The sequence below is a fragment of the Quercus lobata genome, chromosome 6, assembly GCF_001633185.2.
Source record: "Quercus lobata isolate SW786 chromosome 6, ValleyOak3.0 Primary Assembly, whole genome shotgun sequence".
Lineage (NCBI taxonomy): Eukaryota > Viridiplantae > Streptophyta > Magnoliopsida > Fagales > Fagaceae > Quercus > Quercus lobata.
Window position 1 is genome coordinate 8,113,797 of NC_044909.1, and position 20,423 is coordinate 8,134,219.

Below are 20,423 nucleotides of genomic sequence, written 5' to 3' on the forward strand. Positions count from 1 at the left end.
TGGTCTTGGTATTAAAGTATTGTTTGTTCAATTTGGCTGTCTGTTTTTTATTTGTAAGTTACACTCGTATTCAGTGGGTCACGGCCTCATCTTTCGCCACTCTTGTTAGGTAAGGAGGGGCCATTTGAGCTAAAGTTATTGTATTCTACTCCTATTTTACATGGAAGCTGCTGTGAGTCGTATATGGCATGCAATTCTTTTTCTAAAAGCCAGCATTTTGTTAAAAATTGTTTGCTCATGTTTGTGAGTTAATTCCCTTAGAAGTGTAACATCTACTTCGATTTATGGAGCTTCTATATGGTGCTAGTTGTGATGGATAGATGTACCCTGATATTGCTGCTACTTTGGATTGTTATGTGATATTCATCCCCTTGTGTGTGAACGTATTCATTTTCCTTTTCATTGCCGGGTTAAGGGAGGCGGAGAAATGCAGATAACGCCCACATGCATACATTTTATTAGCTTTTCCTATTAATTATTTCTAGTCGTAAACCCATACGATACGTGGAAATAGATAAGTATTTTGTAATTATAATATAATGTATTTTCCTATTAAATATTAGGCGAAAACCATATTTTCGTTCCTACATTTTCTCGCGATTCCCACTTTGGTCATTATCTTTTATTTTCATCGCTTTTACTCCCTATTTTAAAAAGCGCCCTCCATTTTAGTCCTTTTCGTCAATGTCCTAACGGTAAAGTCCTACGCAATAGACAGAACTATTAAAATATTAATAAAAATTTTATTTTGACATTAAAAAATGCGATGTCAGCATCTAAATTAAAAAAAAAAAAAACAGTTTATTAATTTTAACTAAATAAAAAAATTAAAAACATAATTAAAAACCAAAAATCACATGAATGGAGATCTAAGTGTGTCTTGAATAAGAATAACAAGAACACAAACCCAAATCTAAGAACATAGACCCAGAAATTAAAATCCAAAAATTAAAAATCTCAAAATCACCATTTTTCTCAAACCTAGCAAAATCAACAAATCCTAAAGCCTCAAAGTACCAAATCAATCCAAAAATACAACACAACCAATCCAAACAAAAAAAATCTCAAACTCAGGAAACCCATCTCAAGCAAGTTGAACCCAACAAACCTACCTTAAGCAAGTTCGAAACCCACAACAACAACGAATGTTGAACCCATCAAACCCACCTCAAGCAAGTCCGAAACCCACAACAACAACGAACCCAATCAACCAACCAACCCTGCAATCCGAAACCCACATGAACAAATCAGACCCCCAGTCACCACCCCTACCATCGATCAGTCATCGAACCAACAATCCACCCACTGATCAGTCACCAAACCCATCGAAGCAATCACCAAACTCACCGATTAGTTAACAAACCCACGCCAATCAAGTAGCTGAAAATTTGGGGTTTGAATATCAAAGAAGCTAAGCAAGTAGCTGAAAATTTTATGCAGATTATTGGTTGTGGCCAAGAACAAGGCAATCTCCCTTGCATCGTTTTGCAGAGCCATTAGATTGGAGACGGTGGAAGCATTTAATGGGTCATCTTTGGACAGCTTATCCAAGAGCTGCTTGAGGGAGTCAAGGTCACCTGATCAGATGACAGAGAAGAAGGACTGGTGGGTGATGAATCGTAGAGCCTTTGATGAGTTTGAGAGTGAGAGAGATATAAAGAATTTACACAAGAGAGAGAGAGAGAGAGAGAGAGAGAGAGAGAGAGAGAGAGAGAGAGAGAGAGAGAGAGTGTGTGTGTGTGTGTGTGTGTGTGTGTGTGTGGGAGTGTTGTGTTGGTTTTTTTTTTTTTAAAAATTTTTTGTGTTTGTGTTTTGTGTTTGTTTTCTAAGAAAAAGAAAAAGAGAAAATGTCAAATAAAGGAAAATGTTCTTCTTGTTCTTAGATCTAGGTTTGTGTTCTTGTTATTCTTGTTCGAAGACACACTTAAATCTCAATTCATGTGATTTTTTGTTTTTAATTTTTTTATTTAGTTAAAATTAATAAATTATTATTTTTAATTTAGATGCTGACATGACATTTTTTAATGCCAAAATAAAAATTTTATTATTATTTTAATAGTTCCGTCTACCACGTGGGACTTTGCCGTTAGGGCACTAACGAAAAGGACTAAAATGAAAGGCGTTTTTCTAAATAGGGAGTAAAAACGGTGAAAATAAAAGATAGGGACCAAAGTGGGAATCTCGTGAAAATGTAGGGACGAAAATGTGGTTTTCCCTTAAATATTACTACTCGCAGACCCACGCGATGTGTGGAAAAGATTAGTTTTTTGTAATTATGATATAATGTATAATTTGTTCTCCTAAATTTTTTGAAGAAAATTTTTTTCCATAAAAATTAAACAATTTTTCAAAATTATTTGCCACCTTTCTATCTCTACAAATAAATCATTCTATTATTTTTGGGTTTCTTGGATTGATATTTATCCATTTTTTAGGTGGTTCATATTCTTTTAAATTATGTTATAGGGTGTTATGTTTTCCCAATTTTTTTATTATTTACAACTAATTTTTTTAAGTTTCAAATATATTATTCAAAATTTTCATTCTCTAAAAAGATATTATCATGATAATGAAAACTCATCATAAAATTACACTTAATATTACTCAAATAACCAATAGGCACATTCATACATAGCCAAGATTGTATTTTGATATAAATTCAAATTCTCACTTTCAAAATGACTAAGTCATAACTCAAACAAAAATTAAATCAAAACAATAAGAGGGAGAGAGAGGATTTATGATAGGGAACTCAATTCAATTCAATTGGTCTTCTTCATATATTATCCAAATTCAATTTCTTTAGATAACTAACCAAGCATACATCTTCTTGGATTTTCTTAAATCCAATTGATCTTCATGGATTTTGAGGTAACATCTTCCAACAAAGGAATCCCATAATAATATTTAAATTTGTTACAATACAAAACCAAAAAAAGAGTAACATATCTTGTACTAAGTTATGCATCAATATTCATGTTACAAACTAATATGTATGTACAAAAAAACTGATTTATGCTATGCATATACAAAGGTAATACTTTATCCATAATGGTGAATACATCTACAACTTATTTGAAAATTGAATATACATTTCTATCTGAGACACAACTTTCTAAACATTGGTTAACGACCACATAAACTATAGTAGTCAAACCCAACTACAATTCTTTTACTATATTCTTCCCCATAGCTTTGAGATTTTTTTGGTTGGTTTATAGGAACCAATGTTGTTGGCACTTGAGATCTTCGATGGCACATCACCAACAAAATTAATTAGGAAACCCTGAAGAATATGGGGGAGAAAAACAAAACTCACTTTATATATATATATGTACAGCATACGGCCATAGACCCATCTATTTTGGGCCCAGGTCAGAATAAGCCCATAAATATTATCAAGCATCGAGCCCAATGACATGACCGGTTCATTATTCATAAGCTCGGTCTATAAACACAACTCATGAGTAGGGTGACCGAAGGTAGGGTGACCGACAGCTCTAGAGTGCCCCGAGGAATCTTATTGTTGAGCAACTTTTGGAGGCTGGCACCCATTCCAACATCCTTGACGCCATTTCCAATGAGGCATATTCCTTGTCAGGAATAATCAATTTGGGTCCCACCCACATGAGTGAAACCAGAGGGTAATCATAAGCACCCCACTAACCTTAAGCTATAAATAATAGAAGAGAATAGAGAGAAGGGGTTGGTCATTTTGAAGAAAAAGAGGGGAGAATAAGGGAGAGAGAGAACAAAGCTGTAGCTAGAGTAACTTAAGGAGAGAAAGAGGGGAGCTATACTGTACGGGGTAACTCTTCAGAAAGGCTCGGCTAGGAGCTACCCATAGTAGGAAACTCATTACCCACCATACAAATTAATAGTAAGCCCAACTCCTAGTCTAGTCTAGTCTAGAAAGGGAATTCGAGCACGTACAATATATATTTATATTCACACACAACAAATCAGTAGTTTTAAAAAAAAAAAAAAAATACTAATTAGGTGGCAATTGAACGGTTTTCATTGCTGCTTGATTGAGGAGAAGAAAGTCATAGACTTGAAGGGAGCTTGAACTATTATCAGATTGAGTTTGATGGAATAGTAAATGGAAAGTTGAAAAGTTAGGAAACGTTAATTAAGAGAGAGAGAGAGTAGAAAATGGAAATAGATCTAGCTTGATGGAGTAATAGATGGGAAGTTGAAAAATGGTATAAAAAAAGTATGTACTAAGAAACTATTTACTTAGAAAAAAAAATTCACTTCTCAATAGGACATTTATCCCTACAAAATCACTTTTACCATCAGATGTGGAACTATCTATAGCAGATATGCCACATGAAATGTAAAAGAAAAACATAATGAATAATTAAAGGATAATGAAATATGGTGAGAGAACAAAATTGCATAATTGTGAATGCAAAAAGAAAAATGGACAAAAAAAAATCAAGAAAAGTCTTTAGATCCTAAGAACCAGAATAACTTAAACTCCTACCATTGAACATTTAGTTAGTTGTTTTTTTATCACCTAATAATCATTGCAAAAAGAATAATGAAAAACATCAATCTCTATAAACATTGAGGAAAATTGAGGTTTCAATATTAAAAAAAAAAAAAAAATCCACCTATTTCTTCCTTCACCATTTTAAGAAAGTCCTCTATCTTGTAATTGATGCACACATCATCCCTAAGATTCTTGCAAACAGCCATTTTTTCATCACACATTGCCACTCACAATCTAAAAATATATGAATACTTGGAAACCAAACTTATGCATTAGAAGAAAAGTGATATTGGACTTGCAGTAACAAACACACTTGCTCCATGGTATTTAGCTATCTGAATTACAAATGTACCAACACCACTTGAGCTCCCATGGACTTGAAATTTTAATATTCAGCAATTTTGCATTGGAGACACCATGTTGCAACAAACAAAAATGATAGAAATTATCATTTTAAGCTTGTATCGTGCATAAATTATCAAAGCATTTGTAAATTGGACCATAAATTACACTAAATAATCATAAAGGCTCAAAATTACCAAAACTTAAAAAAAAAATACCAAATAATTGAGAGAGAGAGAGAGAGAGAGAGAGAGAAATAACATTTTTTGTTAGAGAAAACCATGCATAAAATGAAAGAAAAAATGACAAATTTATAGTAAGAGGGTGAGAATTAGAAAAGACAAAATAAAGGAAGATAAAGAGAAAGATGAAGAATGATATTAAAGTAGAGGGTAGTGGGGAGATGTAAAGGTAAGGGAATGAGAAAGGTTTGAGAAAGTGTAAATATTAAAAAAAGAAAAGAAAAGAGTGAATGAGTAAATTTAAAAAAATTATAGGAAAATTGAAAATAAAAAAGATAATGACATGGATGTTGATGTTGCTCAACGAGAGCGTAATAACAATAAATGCTACACTTCAGCTTTTAGATATATATAGACTAATCGCAAATTTGCAAATTTCATGCTATGCGTGTGGGAAAATGTTATGTAATTAATTTAAAAGAATAAAATGTAAAAATTATAGGTTAAATAGTGATTATATAAAACTTATATAATAAAAAATAGTGAATGCAAAATACGTCATATGTTTCTGTACGGCACCGAGATCCCAAGACCCATATGGGCCCTGGGCCCAGGCCCAACGGAACAGCCCTATTGCCCTAAGCCCTTCCTGAAATTGCCTTCATGTAAAAACAAGTTTTGGGTCTTGAATCCTGAGAAGTGTTCGGCATAAGCTTTCCCGAACAAGCATATGAACCGTGTCCGAGAAAATCATGAAATGCTCAGGAAACTGCATTACCAAGCACAATCGACTAAGCTGGAACCAAGTTCCAAGGCCATAATTGTTGCATCCCACTCTCACCTAAACACCCACTTAAAGCAGATAATATTAGACCTTCAGTAGCACTAGCGGTGGCTGTAATCATAATCTCCCCACTAACCTTAGCTATAAATAGCAGAAGTTTGGGAAGAGGAAGGGGTTCAGAAAAAAAGAGAGAGAAACAGTCAAGGAGGAAGAGAGAATGTATATTGTTTTGAGTCTCTCTGCCGAGAACGACCCAGAGTAGGAAATCGTGAAGCCCACTCTACAAATAAATTGTGAGCCCAAGTGAGTTCAAGCCCAACAGTCTCACCTCTGGTTCGCACAGTTTCATTACATAAAACACACATACACGCGCGTGCGCGCGCGCACACACACATACATATGTATCTTGCTTGAAGGTATCATTAACTTTATGCATTGAATGTACCAAATGGACTAAAGTGGATTGAATAGGAACAAAGGGAACTGAATAGGACCTAAGTTGACTAAATAGGACCAAAGTGAACTAAATAAGAGCGAATGGACCGAATAAAACCAAAATGGATAAAATGGACTGATGTAGACCGAATAATCAGAATAGGACTAAATTCGACTAAATAGGACTGAATAAGACCAAATGGACCAAATAGGACCAAAGTTGACTAGATAGGACCAAAGTAAACCGAATAGAACTGAAGTGGATTGAATAGGACTAAATAAGACCAAAGTGAACAAAATAGACCGAAGTGGACCGAATGGACTGAATAGGACTAAATTAGATTGACGTGGACCAATTGGACATAATAAGACCGATATTAACTGATAGGATCAAAGTGGACCGAATAGGACAGAAGTGGATTGAATAAGATTGAATAGGATTACAGTGAATAGAATGGATTGAATATAACCAAAGTGGATTGAATAGCACCGAATAAGACCAAAGTTGATAGAATGGACCGAATAGAACAAAAGTTAACCAAATTGGACCGAAGTGGATTGGATAGGACCGAATAAGACCAAAGTGAACAGAATAGAAAGAAGTGAGCCATATAGGACTAAAGTGTACCGAAGTGGATTGAATAGGACCAAAGTGGATAGAATAAATCAAATAAGACTGAATTTGAAAATTCAAAATGATAAAATTATGAGCCAATTACAATGATAATTACATTTTTTATGAAAGTATAAATAGTAGTGAAACCTAGAGTTCAAGTATAAAAATGAGGGAGTATGGGGTCTCGCCTAGGAGTGGGTATACTTTGGTCACGCTCAGATAGGAAAGCCACACTGACACCAGTCACCCACTTCAACCCATTTTTCTAAAGCCAAAAAAATAAAAATAAAAAAAATAAAAAGAAGTACAAAAACAAGTCCAGCTAGAAGTAAGTTAACTATAACAAAAATGGAAAATTCCATCTAATATTTCTTAGGATTAGGGAAGATTATATTGCTCTAAACATCATGTTTTATATATATGTAGAACTAGCCTTTTTTAGTGAGAGATACTAACGCCAATGTTCAATCGAATGGCCTACATGAGCAAGAGCATCAAGGCAGTGGTCTGTGCTACAAGATATTAAATTAATTTTTGTGTAAAGTTCATTATAGTTTCTTAAATATCGTATTTTACACATAAGATTCTCAATTAACTTCAATAATATGGACTTATTAATAAATGTAGCACATCTTTTTGAAAAGATAATTAAATTTAACTATATAATTTATTGTTTATTAGTCAAAACAATCATACAAAATGATTAAATTTAATTTGGATAAGCTAAAAATTACAATACCAAGAAATTTTATCTTTTAATTTTTTTGGCTTAGGGAAAGGTCCATCATGGCCAAGCCCATCTGATCCAAGTCCAATACATAAATTTGTTTAAGTAGCAGTTTTCATGTCTTTCAAAAGACAATGGGCCAAAATTGGAAATTAACACTGTTTGTCAAACAATATAAGTAAAATGTTTTACAAATCGAGTCCTCTCTCACTGCTCTCTCTTTTTTTTCCTTTTCACCATTCTCCCCCTCCCTCCTCTCTTGCCTGATTTGCAATCCATTTTTTTTTTTTTTTAAATCTGGGTTTGCGGACTACATGTAGGTGGTGGTGGTGATGGATCCAGGCGGTAGTGGTTGCTGATCGGTGGTTTTGACGCTTGTTCTTCTTTGGGGTTGCTTTTTTTTTTTTGGTGGTTGCTGGGGTGTATGTGGTGGTGGAATGATGGGTGGGTTTTGATTTTGGGTAGGTGGGTTGGGAGTGGTAGACAGAGTGGTGGCCGGATCATTTTTGGGTTTGCCATCGTGGGCCTACGTTTTGCTCGCCGTAGATTTACCGTCGTGGATCTGGGCTAGCTCGCTGTGGATCTGGGCTTGCTCGCCATGGATCTGGGCTTCATCTATTATGATCGGTATCTCTCTCACAGAGTTTTTTGGATTTGGTGAACAACCCGGCGAGGTGAGGTGAGCTCTCTCTCCTATCTGATCTGGGTCTCTAGATTCTTTCTCTTCAATCTAATCTGGGTCTCCTCAGATTCTTTCTCTTCAGTTTTTAGTCAAAATAGAAAAACCTAGAAAAATTGTTTCATTGTTGAATAAATAACGAATGTGTTTCATTGTGCTGGGATTGTTGTGTTTCTGGGATTTCTTAAATTTTTTTTTTTTTTGTGGGTATTTTTGGGAATGGCTTGTACATGAGAGACTTAGACTTAATTTTTTTTTTTTGGCTTATAAATCGAGTTAATTGAGTCTTAGAGACTTGTTTCTAGGTGGATGCCATGTAGAAGAAATGTCAAATCAAAGGTGATCTGAACAATGAAACCGAGTCTCTGAGACTTGATTTATAAGCCCTAAATCGAGTCTTTTAAATTCGAGATGTTAGTAAAAAATATTTTTTTTTGTAACAGTTTCTAATAATTATATTGTTTGGCAAACAGTGTTAATTTCCAATTTTGGCCAAGACAATGTTCAAAACAACCAAAATCCAAATGTGGGATTTAAAAAAAAATAATATTGATTTTGAAACAATTTTGTTAGTTAGCACGATTTCAAAACTATTTAGGAAACTAACACCTTGAGCGCAATAAACTCAATTTCGGTGTTCTAAATCGAGTACAATGAATTCGATTTAAACATAGAACTCGAGCCTATTGGACTTGATTTCAACATAGCATCGAGGGCTTTTGAATTTATCAAGAGTTTGCTTCGGACTGGTTTGTGGGTTTCGAGTTTCTGCACATTCATAGTGTGGAGATTAGCCTTTTTTTTTTAGGTTGGTTTTCCATTAAAACTTTTCATATGTTATGTATTGGCTTGTGATTTATTCTTTTGAGTTTTCACTATGATTCTTTCAATTATTTTATAGTTCCATAAAATAAAATAAAATGTGTGTATGAGTTGTGTTTGATTATAAATGTGGGTTTTTCATATTTTCTTTAATGTGGGTTTTTGATATTGTTGTTCATTTTTACTTGATTTTCGAAAATATAAGCTACCCAGGTAGTTAAATAGGTGCTTTTTTTGGTTTTTGGATTCGGACATTCTAAAACTCTTAGGTGGTGTTTGGTACATGCACTTAAAAACATGTGTTTTATTGTTTGAAAATATGTGTGGAAATATGTGTAGGTGAAAAAGTATGTAGAAATACGTGTAATGTTGTTTAAAAATTGATAATTGTTGTTTGAAATGGTGTACCAAACACCCCCTAAGTGTTTGTAAGTAATGTTTTGAGAGTATTTTTTGATGGGTTAAGCTCTTACTATTTATATATTAAGCTGTCTGTTAGTTGGGAAACTTTTTTTTTTTTTTTTCTTGATTGGGTTCTGAAAATTGAATGTCTATCTTGACTATAGATAATGGATTCTAGCCAAAACTGTGTATTGGATAATTGAATTGAGTGTTGTCATAGTTGATCGACAAGAGGAGGATCAAGTAGAACCTACTCATGGAAGTCCAAGCAAATCAAGCACTCCGAGAGGACATGACAAGCAAAATGTAGAAGTACCAAAAGTTGGCATGAAGTTTGATTGTGATGATAGTGCATATGAATTTTACAGAGTATATGCTCAACGGATTGACTTTAGTGTAAGGAAACAATTTGTAAAGCAAGCAAGGACGGGACAACTTAAAAGGAGAACATTTTGTTGCTCAAAAGAGGGTGAGTGAAGTGTTAACAAACACCGAGAACATGTATCTTTTCAGGGTTTTTTTAAAAAATAACTATAAAACACATACTATATTATAAGTTAGCCAACGTTTCAAACTTATTGCATTTCTAACAATTCGAGTCCAGTGGAGTCGATTTGCCCAGAAAGTTGGCCTTAGGAAATCGAGTTTACTGAACTCGATTTCTATACATAGAAATCGAGTTCAGTAAACTCAATTTCTATGTATAGAAACCGAGTTTAACAAACTCGGTTTGTGTACATAGAAATCGAGTTTAATAAACTCGATTTCTATGTATAAAAACCCAGTTCTGCTCATCACCTCCATCAGCTCCAGCTTCTTCGACCAAGTATCATCAGTTTTCAAACCTCCACTTCTCCTCACAGACTCATCATCAAAACCCATTGGGTCCTCTCTTCTTCAACCCAAAACCCTTTCTGTTCTCTTTCTCCTCTCTGCCAAATGCCACCTTTCCTCCAAACCCACAACCTCCTTTCCTTCCTTCGCCACTCACTTTCCAACTCCCTCATTCTCTTCTTTCTATCAAAGCTTCCCGTTTCAACATCTGGGGCGCCAAAGACGATGACGTTTTACATGAAAGAAGAGGGAATGAGAGTGAGAGAGACGGACGACGACAGAGCGGGAATGACCGGATCTGAGAGAGACGGACGGCGACGGAGCGAGAATGACTGGAGCTGAGACTCCATCGCCGTCGCCGTCCCTCCGCTCCGATGCCGTAGCCCCTCCGCTCCGAGGTTGTAATCTTTTTTTTTCTGTTTCTTATGTTCTTTTTTTTTTTTTTTTTTTTTTGGGTGTAATGTGAATTGAGTTGAGATTTTTTGAGCTTTTTTTGGGTGTAATGTGAATTGAGTTGAGATTTTTTGAGCAGAAATGATGAGCAGATTCTTAGTTTTATTGATTGGGACAACACATAGAAATCGAGTTTATTAAACTCGATTTCTATGTACACAAATCGGTTTCTATACATAGAAATTGAGTTTACTGAACTCGATTTCTATGTATAGAAATCGAGTTCAGTAAACTCGATTTCCTAAGGCCAACTTTCTGGGCAAATCGACTCCACTGGACTCGAATTGTTAGAAATGCAATAAGTTTGAAACGTTGGCTAACTTATAATATAGTGTGTGTTTTATTGTTATTTTTTTTAAAAACCCATCTTTTCACCACCCAGTTTCATGAGTGGGTTGTTTAACACAAATGGCTTGTCAACTGCAAAAGGATGGTATGTTAGAAGTTGTTTCTTTTCATGAACAACATAATCACGAGCTTGCTTCTTCGCCAATAAAGCATACGTCAAGATCAAACCTTACTTTACCTAAATGAAATCACTGATTTTTATTTTCTATATTTATTTTCTATTTTTCTATGTCTCTATAATTAGAGAGAAATTAAACCTGCTCAAAAAGCTATTGCAGACAATGTAGAGAGGCCTGGAATATCAGTAACACAAGCTATTGATTCATTGAGCATGCAAGCTAAGGGTGGTGAAAATCTTGAGTTTGTGAATGTTGACTATAAGAATTCTGTACATAATGAGGGGGATGGCTTTGAAGAAAGGAGATGGTCATGTTGTGATGGAGTACTTTCATAAGATGCAATTAGAAGATCCATTTTTTTTTTTAATTCAATACAACTTAATGATGATAATCAAATCATGAACATTTTTTGGGCTGATGCTAGATCAATAGTTGATTATGGACATTTTGGAGATGTATGTTTTGACACAATAGAGTGCCTGAGTTGAATATTGTCACTCTACTTCAATACCAGCCTAGATCATTCGTGGTCAATCCGGTTTGGTTTAGAGAGATTGTGGAGGAAGTATAGGAAATGGGATTCAATCCTTCCAGGTTGAAGTTTGCTCTGGTAGTATTTGCATTACGGGCTATGAGCAAATCAACATGGGAAAGAAAGGTTGAAGTTTATAGGAAATGGGGTTTGCCTGAGAATGATATTTTTTTGGCATTTGGAAGGCATCCATGGTGTATGATGGCATCTGAGGAGACGATTATGCGGGTAATGGATTTGCTTGTCAGCAAGATGGGTATGGATTCTTCCCTCTTTATCAAATGCCCAGGACTTGTTTCATTGAGCTTGGAAAAGTGGTCGATTCCTAGGAGTTTTATTTTTCAAGGTTTGTTATCAAAAGGTTTGGTGAAGAAGGACTTCAATATATATCCATTGTTTGAGTGTCCTGAAAGGACATTTGTGTAGAAGTATATTATGCCTCATAAGGAGGAAGATTCTGAGCTATTGAAGCTATACAAGGAAAAAATGGATTCTTCAAAATGAGAAGAGAATAACCTTGTTGGATTACGTACTTTAGTTGAGCTCCAAGATTGCAATTAATCCATTTTCTTTTTACTTGTAATATGAATTCTCTTTTATTTTCTGACCATTGAAGCTTGAGTTCTAGAACGAGATGCATAATCATCTGCTATGCTATTGTGATATGTTATTGCTTTATTTATTGGAATAGCTCTGCAACTAATTCTATTGTTGAACTTTTGTAACTAAAAATATGAATAATCTGTGGAGCTCTTGTTAGTGAATTTTTATTTCTTTCATTTTTTCCCAATAAAAAGGCATCTATCTCCTTGAACATGATCTTTTTATGCAATCGTATTACTTGATGGTGTTGTAATGTTGGTGCATGCAACTGCAAGATAGATTTTGCTTTTTCAATTTGGTTATACTGAGTTTATAATAAAACTATGGTGAAGTCTCACGTCTTATATATTGTGTGCATTCCAAATTACCTAGCTGCATTTTGTATTAAATGTTTATGAGCAAATTCTCTCAGGATTTACAGAGCTGTTACATTGTTTTGATTTTAGAGCACTTACGAGGTGCTTTGAAAAATAGTATCACATTCAATGAAAAACACTCTCTTTACCTCTCTCTCTCTCTCTCTCTCTCTCTCTGTTTCTCTCTAGAAGAAAAGGTAAATAGAAGATTATAATTTCATTGAATCAGAATCAATTAGAATATACAAAGTAGCTTTGCTTTTATATGTACAAGCAAGCATAAAAGAGAAAAACAGAAAAAAGTAATTTCTAAAACTAATTGATCTGTGAATTAAGGAGTTAGTGGTTGCAAATGCAGAATTAGTTAATGCTCAATGTACACGTGTCTGCATATTGCTGCTCCTTATCAACTAAACTTTGCTGCATCTTATCTTTACTAACCTCTTCCATGTGAACCTCACGTGCCTCAACACTTTTCTTCTTATTTTTCTTCTTCATACTCCCCCTCAAGGTAGCCACTACTGCTCTGCTTGATTGACTACCTTGCACCTCTATTGATTCTGCAGCAGGTTTGTAGATATCTATCATTCCTAACTTTGCTACCAACTTTGAAAAAACTAGAAATCCTAGGGGTTTAGTAAATATGTCTGCATTTTGATTAACCCCTGCAATATGGAAAGTTTTGATGATGCTTCTCTGTATCTTTTCCCTAACCAAATGACAATCTGTTTCAATATGTTTGCTGTACTCATGAAATACAGGATTGACAGCTATGTGAAGAGCTGCTTGATTATCACAATACAATAGTGCTGGCCTTTTGTGCTCTATATGAAGGTCCTTCAACAGCTGCTTCAGCCACACAATCTCACAAGTAGTTGAAGCCATGGCCCTATATTCAGCTTCTGCTGAACTTCTTGAAACAGTACCTTCCTTCTTTGACCTCCAAGAGATTAGGGACTCCCCTAGATAGACACAATAGCCTGTTATAGACCTACGAGTGTTTGGACATCCAGCCCAGTCCGCATCACAGAATGCCTTTAAGTGCAATTTTGTATTGCTGGAAAGAAAAAAACCTTGCCTTGGTGATCCTTTGATGTACTGAACAATCCTAAAGGCCGCCTTCAAGCGTGGCTCTCTTGGTTTACTGAGGTATTGGCTGAGCAAGTGTACTGCATATGTTATGTCTGGTCTAGTCATGGTAAGGTACATTAGCCTTCCAATAAGTCTTCTAAATTGTGTAGGATTAGAACCAGCTAAACCAGTGTCTTGCAGAATCTCTAATGCATACTTCCTTTGGTTTAGAGCTATTCCTGTCTTGCTTCTAGCTATTTCTATCCCCAAGAAATATTGGACAGGTCCTAGGTCCTTGAGCTTGAACCTAGTGTCTAGCATGCCCTTCAAATGAGTAATATAGGACTCATCATTTCCTGTCAAGAGTATGTCATCCACATATACCAACAGTGCTACTAAAACAAAACCTTTAGTAAAGGTAAAAAGTGAATAGTCAGCTTTAGATTGAACAAAACCCAATTGCAAGATAGCATTAGAAAGTTTGGCAAACCATTGCCTGGATGCCTGCTTCAAACCATACAAAGATTTGTTTAGTTTGCAAACTAAAGGACCTTGAGCACCCTGAACAAACTCCCCCTTACCTTCTGTCTCCCCCTTGTTGTGAAATCCCAATGGAAGGGACATATAAACATCTTCATAAAAGTCACCATGTAGAAATGCATAGTTGACATCAAGTTGAAGGATGTGCCATTGTTTCACAACAACTAAAGTAAGAACCAACCTCATAGTAATGAACTTAACCACAAGAGAGAATGTCTCATTATAGTCAATGCCTGCCTTCTGCGTATATCCTTTGGCCACTAACCTGGCCTTGTATCTTTCAATGGTGCCATCAGAGTGATATTTCACTTTGTAAACCCATTTTGAACCAATAGCAACCTTACCAGATGGAAGAGGCACAACAGACCAAGTATTGTTAGCTTCAAGAGCTTCAATCTCTGCATGCATGGTAGTCCTCCAATGAGAAAATTTCATAGCTTCATGATAGAAAGCATGTTCAGAGTTAGGATTGGAAATTGCTAAAGCAAAGGATTGTACTTGGTTGAAAGTTTGGCATAGGTGAGATGACACCTAATGTCATAAGGCTGGCCAGCAGTGGGAACAAGAGCAGAAGACTTACATGAATAGTCTTGTAGGTAAATAGGGGGTTTATGAGATCTGGTAGACCTTCTAAAAGGTGGAGCTATGATGTCAGTAGGATTAGATGGTTAAGCTATGATATCGTTAGAAATAGGAGCTGATTGTGTACTAGAAGAAGGTATATCAGAAACAAAAGAATCATGAAGTTGATTAGGAGTAGAGGCAATATTAGGAGATGTAATAGGTGTATCAGTCTCGGGATGAACAATAGGGGTAGAATCCTGAATTGGAGGAGAGTCATCATACTCAAAATGCTCAGTAGTATCAAATATAGGATCAAATTCACAATCCAAAACAGGTTTAGGAAAAACAAGGAAATCTGAATCTACTTGAACAGAAGCAGAGGCAAAAGGGAAAAATTGTTTCATGAAAAACAACATCCCTTGAAATAAAGGAGGTATTAGTGTCAATATCCAGAACTTTATATCCTTTAATGCCAAATGGATAGCCTAAGAAAACACATTTCTTAGCTCTAGGAGCAAATTTGTGCCTATTATGAGAAAGAGTAGAAGCAAAACACAAACAACCAAAAACCTTTAAGTGAGTATAGGAAGGTGGTTTTTTGAAAAGCATTTCATAAGGGGTTTTGTGATTCAAAGGAGAAGAAGGTAACCTATTAATCAGATAAGCTGCTGTTAACACACAATCACCCCAATTTAAAGGCAGATTGGACTGAAACCTCAATGCTCTTGCTACATTTAAGAGGTGTTGATGCTTCCTCTCAACAACAGAATTTTGTTGTGGAGTTTGAACACAGCTCAACTGATGAATAATTCCTTTTTCTTGATAAAAATATTTCATCACAAATTCAGCTGCATTGTCTGATCTAATGACCTTAACTTTGAGGTCAAATTGTGTTTTCAATCATAGAACAAAAATTTCTTAAAATTGATTGACATTTAGACTTGAACCTTAAAAGATAAAGCCAAGTACATCTAGTGTAATCATCAACTATTGTTAAGAAGAATCTATAACCATAAACTATAGGAATAGAAAAAGGACCCCAAATGTCAACATGTATTAAAGCAAAAGCACAATCCACAACATGCTGACTAGCAGGAAAGGGTAATTTCTTTTGTTTTGCCAAAGGGCAGACCATACAAGGTTCATTGTTATTACAAGAAACAAATAGGCTCATTTTTATTCAATATGTACAATTTCTGATCAGAAGGATGACTCAATCTGATGGGCCAAAGATCAGTTCAAACAGCTGCTGCAATGGAAGGTAAAAAAGCAGTAATCTGAGAAGAACACTGTGTTGCAGTGTCTTGAAGAAAGTAAAGTCCTTGAAGTTCTTTACCCAGACCAATCATCTTCCAGTGAAGAAGGTCCTGGATAAAACACATATCACTAAGAAAGATGAAACAACAAGTCAAGGACTTGACCAATTGACTAACAAAAATGAGATTGAAATGAAAAGAAGGAACAACCAAGACATTTTCAAGGATTAAATGTTCTGAGATAATGACAGTGCCAATGTGACTTACTAATGCAGTCTCTCCATTAGGTAATTGAACATAAACAAAATGAACAAAATGATCACTAGCTCTAGTATCCAATATCCAAGTATTAGTAGAAAAGGCTAGTCTATTAACTTTCTGGGAAGAAAAAATGGAATGTGAAAGGTCTAAGATGGAAGCACAAGAGGAAGTTATAACCTTACCTGTGAAATTTGGCATTAGAGGGTGCTGAACCATGGCCCAAGAGTGAAGACCTGTAGCTACCACATTGGCTGCCTGATGAGAACTTCCAACCTGAGATCCATCCCAAGACTGACTGTTCAAGAAAGCCATTAGCTGCTGGCATTGTTCTTGAGTGATAGGGCACTTCATGGCCTAATGCTCCAGTGAACCAGTGGTGGACATGGAACCAGAATTTGACATGACTAATTGATCATTTCCAATGAAATTGGAAACCTGATTTGCTAAAGATGATTTTCCTTTTGGCTTATATCTAGGCGGATAGCCATGTAACTTGTAACATTTGTCAATAATGTGCCCTTGAATGCCACAGTGACTGTAAATTGGCCTTTCCTTTCGATTGCTATACCTATTCCTTGAATTAAGCTTAGCACTTACATTAGAATACAAAGCAACCACTTCAATCTCAGAGGAGGAGGATGAACTAATGTTCTTTTGCATTTCCTCAAGAAGAACCATAGAATACACCTTATTCAGATCAGGCATTGGATTAGCCATGAGGACTTGAGTTCGAATTGCAGCATAGTTCTCATTCAGTCCCATTAAGAACTTCATCACACAATCTTTCTCAAATTTTTCAGTCAAAATCCTCATTGCTGCACAAGAACATTCAGGCAAAGGATCACAATTCATCAATTCATCAGAAAGTGTCTTGAAGTTAGTGAAGTAATCACTCACCAAAAATATTGTTCTGAGAATTGTGAAAAATTGCCTTCTACAGTGAGTAGATCCTGGCAGCATTGCCTTGAGCAAATCTGTGCTTCAGATCCAACTAGACCTGCCTAGCAGTCTCGTTGTACATCACACTAGATTTGATGTTCTTGTTCACAGAGTTGTATATCCAAGAAAGAACCATTGTGTTCGCAAGAGTCCAAGATTTGTACAGTGGAGAATTGGCTTCTAGTTTGCTGATAACACCATTGATGAACTCAATTTTGTTCTTGGTAGTGAGAGCAATAACCATTGCTCGTGACTAGGATGGATAATTGACACGTCCAATCAAAAGCTCAGTGACCAGAATAGAACTAGGATTATCACCACTCTTCAAGCAGTATGGATTAGGATTCAATTCATTAGAATCCGAAGAATCCACTAGATCTGGAACAAGAATCAAAGAAGCTTGATCAGCGGAAGCCACTGGATCTAGAATGCACTGCTTTCAGATGGCTACAAGAAAGAGCAGCACCAAGTGCATCGATTTCTTTTGTTATACAGAAGAAAAAAAAGTTTTGCAAAAGTACCTGCTTTGTAAACTGTTTATCTTAATGCCTAGAGTCAAAACCATCTCAACCAAGTGGACAAATCCAGCAACCAGCTTTCTCGGGGTGAAAGTAAGTTGGGAGAGGGTTTTAAATTCATATTTGCAAATTACTCAATCTTTCAAGAGGTCTAGCTGGACCATGTTTTGCCATCACATACTTTGGCTTTCAATTGGACAGTTTTTAATTACACCATCTTACGCTCTTACTGAGATATTGCTGCTAGGCAAGTTTTTAGTTGGCCCTTTTATAAGATATTAACCCCATCTTTTCTATATAGCTAAATTTTATTTCGAGTGGAAAACTTTGCACAGTTCAAACCCTTGTTGGAACACCTGCATAATGCAACTCAAGCATGCCGATCTGCCTGAAATAGTAATGAAGAGCATGGGAGTCTTTGGTTGTGGCTGAAAACCTAGAGCTCGAAGAAGAGTCATTCTAAGGGCTTCGGTTTTATCCAAAGATTTCAGTATGACTGCTATGTTTGAGGGTAATGAAAACTTGTTCAAGTTTGTGAATTATTAAATAGTAAGTTCCGCATCTGCAGAATGTAGAACATGGATATTACAAAATTGGGAGCTAGTTAAGAGCGAAGTGCATATTGCAACAATTTCATAATGATCACAGTAAACCCAAATTTGTTTGCATTTACTTATTGTTACTTAAAAACCCCTTTGAATTCTTCATCCTCAACTTGCTTTAGTCCAAGTCTGACTGCAGCTAATAGAGAGAAATTTGTGCTAAATAAGTTAGCATGTACAAAAACAGTGCTGTGATTTTTCTGAACTAATGAAGTACTTACTTCTATTCAGACAATTGTTAAGAGGGAGAGATCCTTGGATACAGCTGTTAAGAATTGTTTAAATCATGGATCCAAGTGCTTTATGTTTCCCAAATGCAACTAATTTATGTGATTGTTTACTTGGTCTAATTGTTTTGATTGTATTGCATGATCTTAGCTATTCTAAATGCTGACATTTTGGATCCTCAATTTCTTCTCATGATTGAACTTTAATTTTTAACAATGTAATGACCAACTAATTATTGATATCTCTATTGTGTACATTTTTTTCGAAAATTTGTTTACATTGAATATATAGAATTGTTTATATTATTTAAAAATTGTGTACATTGATTGTAAAAAAATGTATACATTCTTTGAAAGCTTATGTACATTGAATGTAACATTCTTTGAAAAATTGAATATACAAAGTTTTGTACATTCTTTAAAAAATTTGGTAGTTGAATATGCATAATTGTGTACATTTTTTGAAAAATTGTTTATGTCAAATATACAAACTCATGTAATTTTTTTGAAAATTTATGTATAATAAATGTACTAAATTGTGAATATTCATTGAAAAATTATATGCACTAAATGTAAGAAAATTAAAACTTGTGTACATTTTATGAAAAAAAATGTATAAGTTGAATTTACAACATTATGTATATTTTTTGAAACTTGAGTATGTTGAATGTACAAAATTTTGTCAATTCTTTGAGAAAATGTGTATATTGAATATATAATATTGAAATTTTTTGAAATATTATATACGTTGAAAAAACAAAATGATGTAAATTATTTGAAAATTTAAGTACTTAAAATGTATAGTATTGTGTGCATTCTTTGAAAAATAATGTGAATTAAATATTTAAAATTGTGTACATTGAATTTATATAATTGTATATATTTTTGAAAAATTGGGTCTATTAATTATAATTGTGTACGTTATATTAAATACTGTGTACATAATATTTATAGAATTGAAAAATTATATATTGAATTGTGCACATTCTTTAAAATTTTTTGTAAATTGAATATATAACATTATACACATTATTTGAAAATTTGAGTAAGTTTAAAGTACTATATTGTGTATATTTTTTGAAAAATTGTGTACATAATTATATACATTTTTTTGAATAATTGTGTACATTGAATATATTGAATTGCCTCTTTTTTTTTTTTTTTTTTTTTAAATTTTGTGTTAATTTCATATACAAAACTGAAAATTTGAGTATTTCTTTGAATTTTTTATTTATTTTAAAAAGGACTTAATTACACCCTTTAAGTTTAACATGTCTTCAATTTTGTCCTTTAAAGTTTTGTTTTTTGTTTTTTTTTTTCCAATTCCATTCTTTAGTTTTTTTTTAAAAATGTTTTAATATTTGAGGGAGAAGAGATTTAAATCCTTAGATGTCACAATTTTAGTCCCATTTGTTGGACTACATAGCTCTTGACTCAAGTGTACTGCCCAAATCTATATAGTTTTTTTTCCCCACTTTTAAAAGTCTAAAAAATCAATTAATTATAAATAACATAACAAATTATATAAATAGAAAAAGAATTAGAGAATCCATTCAAACTCAAGATTGAGAGTTCTTTACGTAGGGCCAAAATTGGGAATTAAGCCCATTTTCCTAACTATATAGTTAGTAAGCACAGTTTCAAAAGTATATATTTTTCTAACATCTTGAGTTTCAAAAACTCAATTTTGGGCTATAAATCGAGTCTCAGAGA

At 34.5% G+C, this 20,423-nt stretch overlaps 1 protein-coding gene across 1 annotated transcript; it reads right to left on the minus strand.

Annotated features, from left to right (window-relative positions):
* Positions 1-16,611: 16,611 nt before the first annotated feature.
* LOC115994771 lies at positions 16,612-17,472 on the minus strand. Its single transcript, XM_031119028.1, has one exon. The coding sequence runs from the start codon at positions 17,382-17,384 to the stop codon at positions 16,779-16,781; it is 606 nt and encodes a 201-aa protein (XP_030974888.1). The 5' UTR covers positions 17,385-17,472; the 3' UTR covers positions 16,612-16,778.
* Between the last annotated feature and the right edge of the window lie 2,951 nt (positions 17,473-20,423).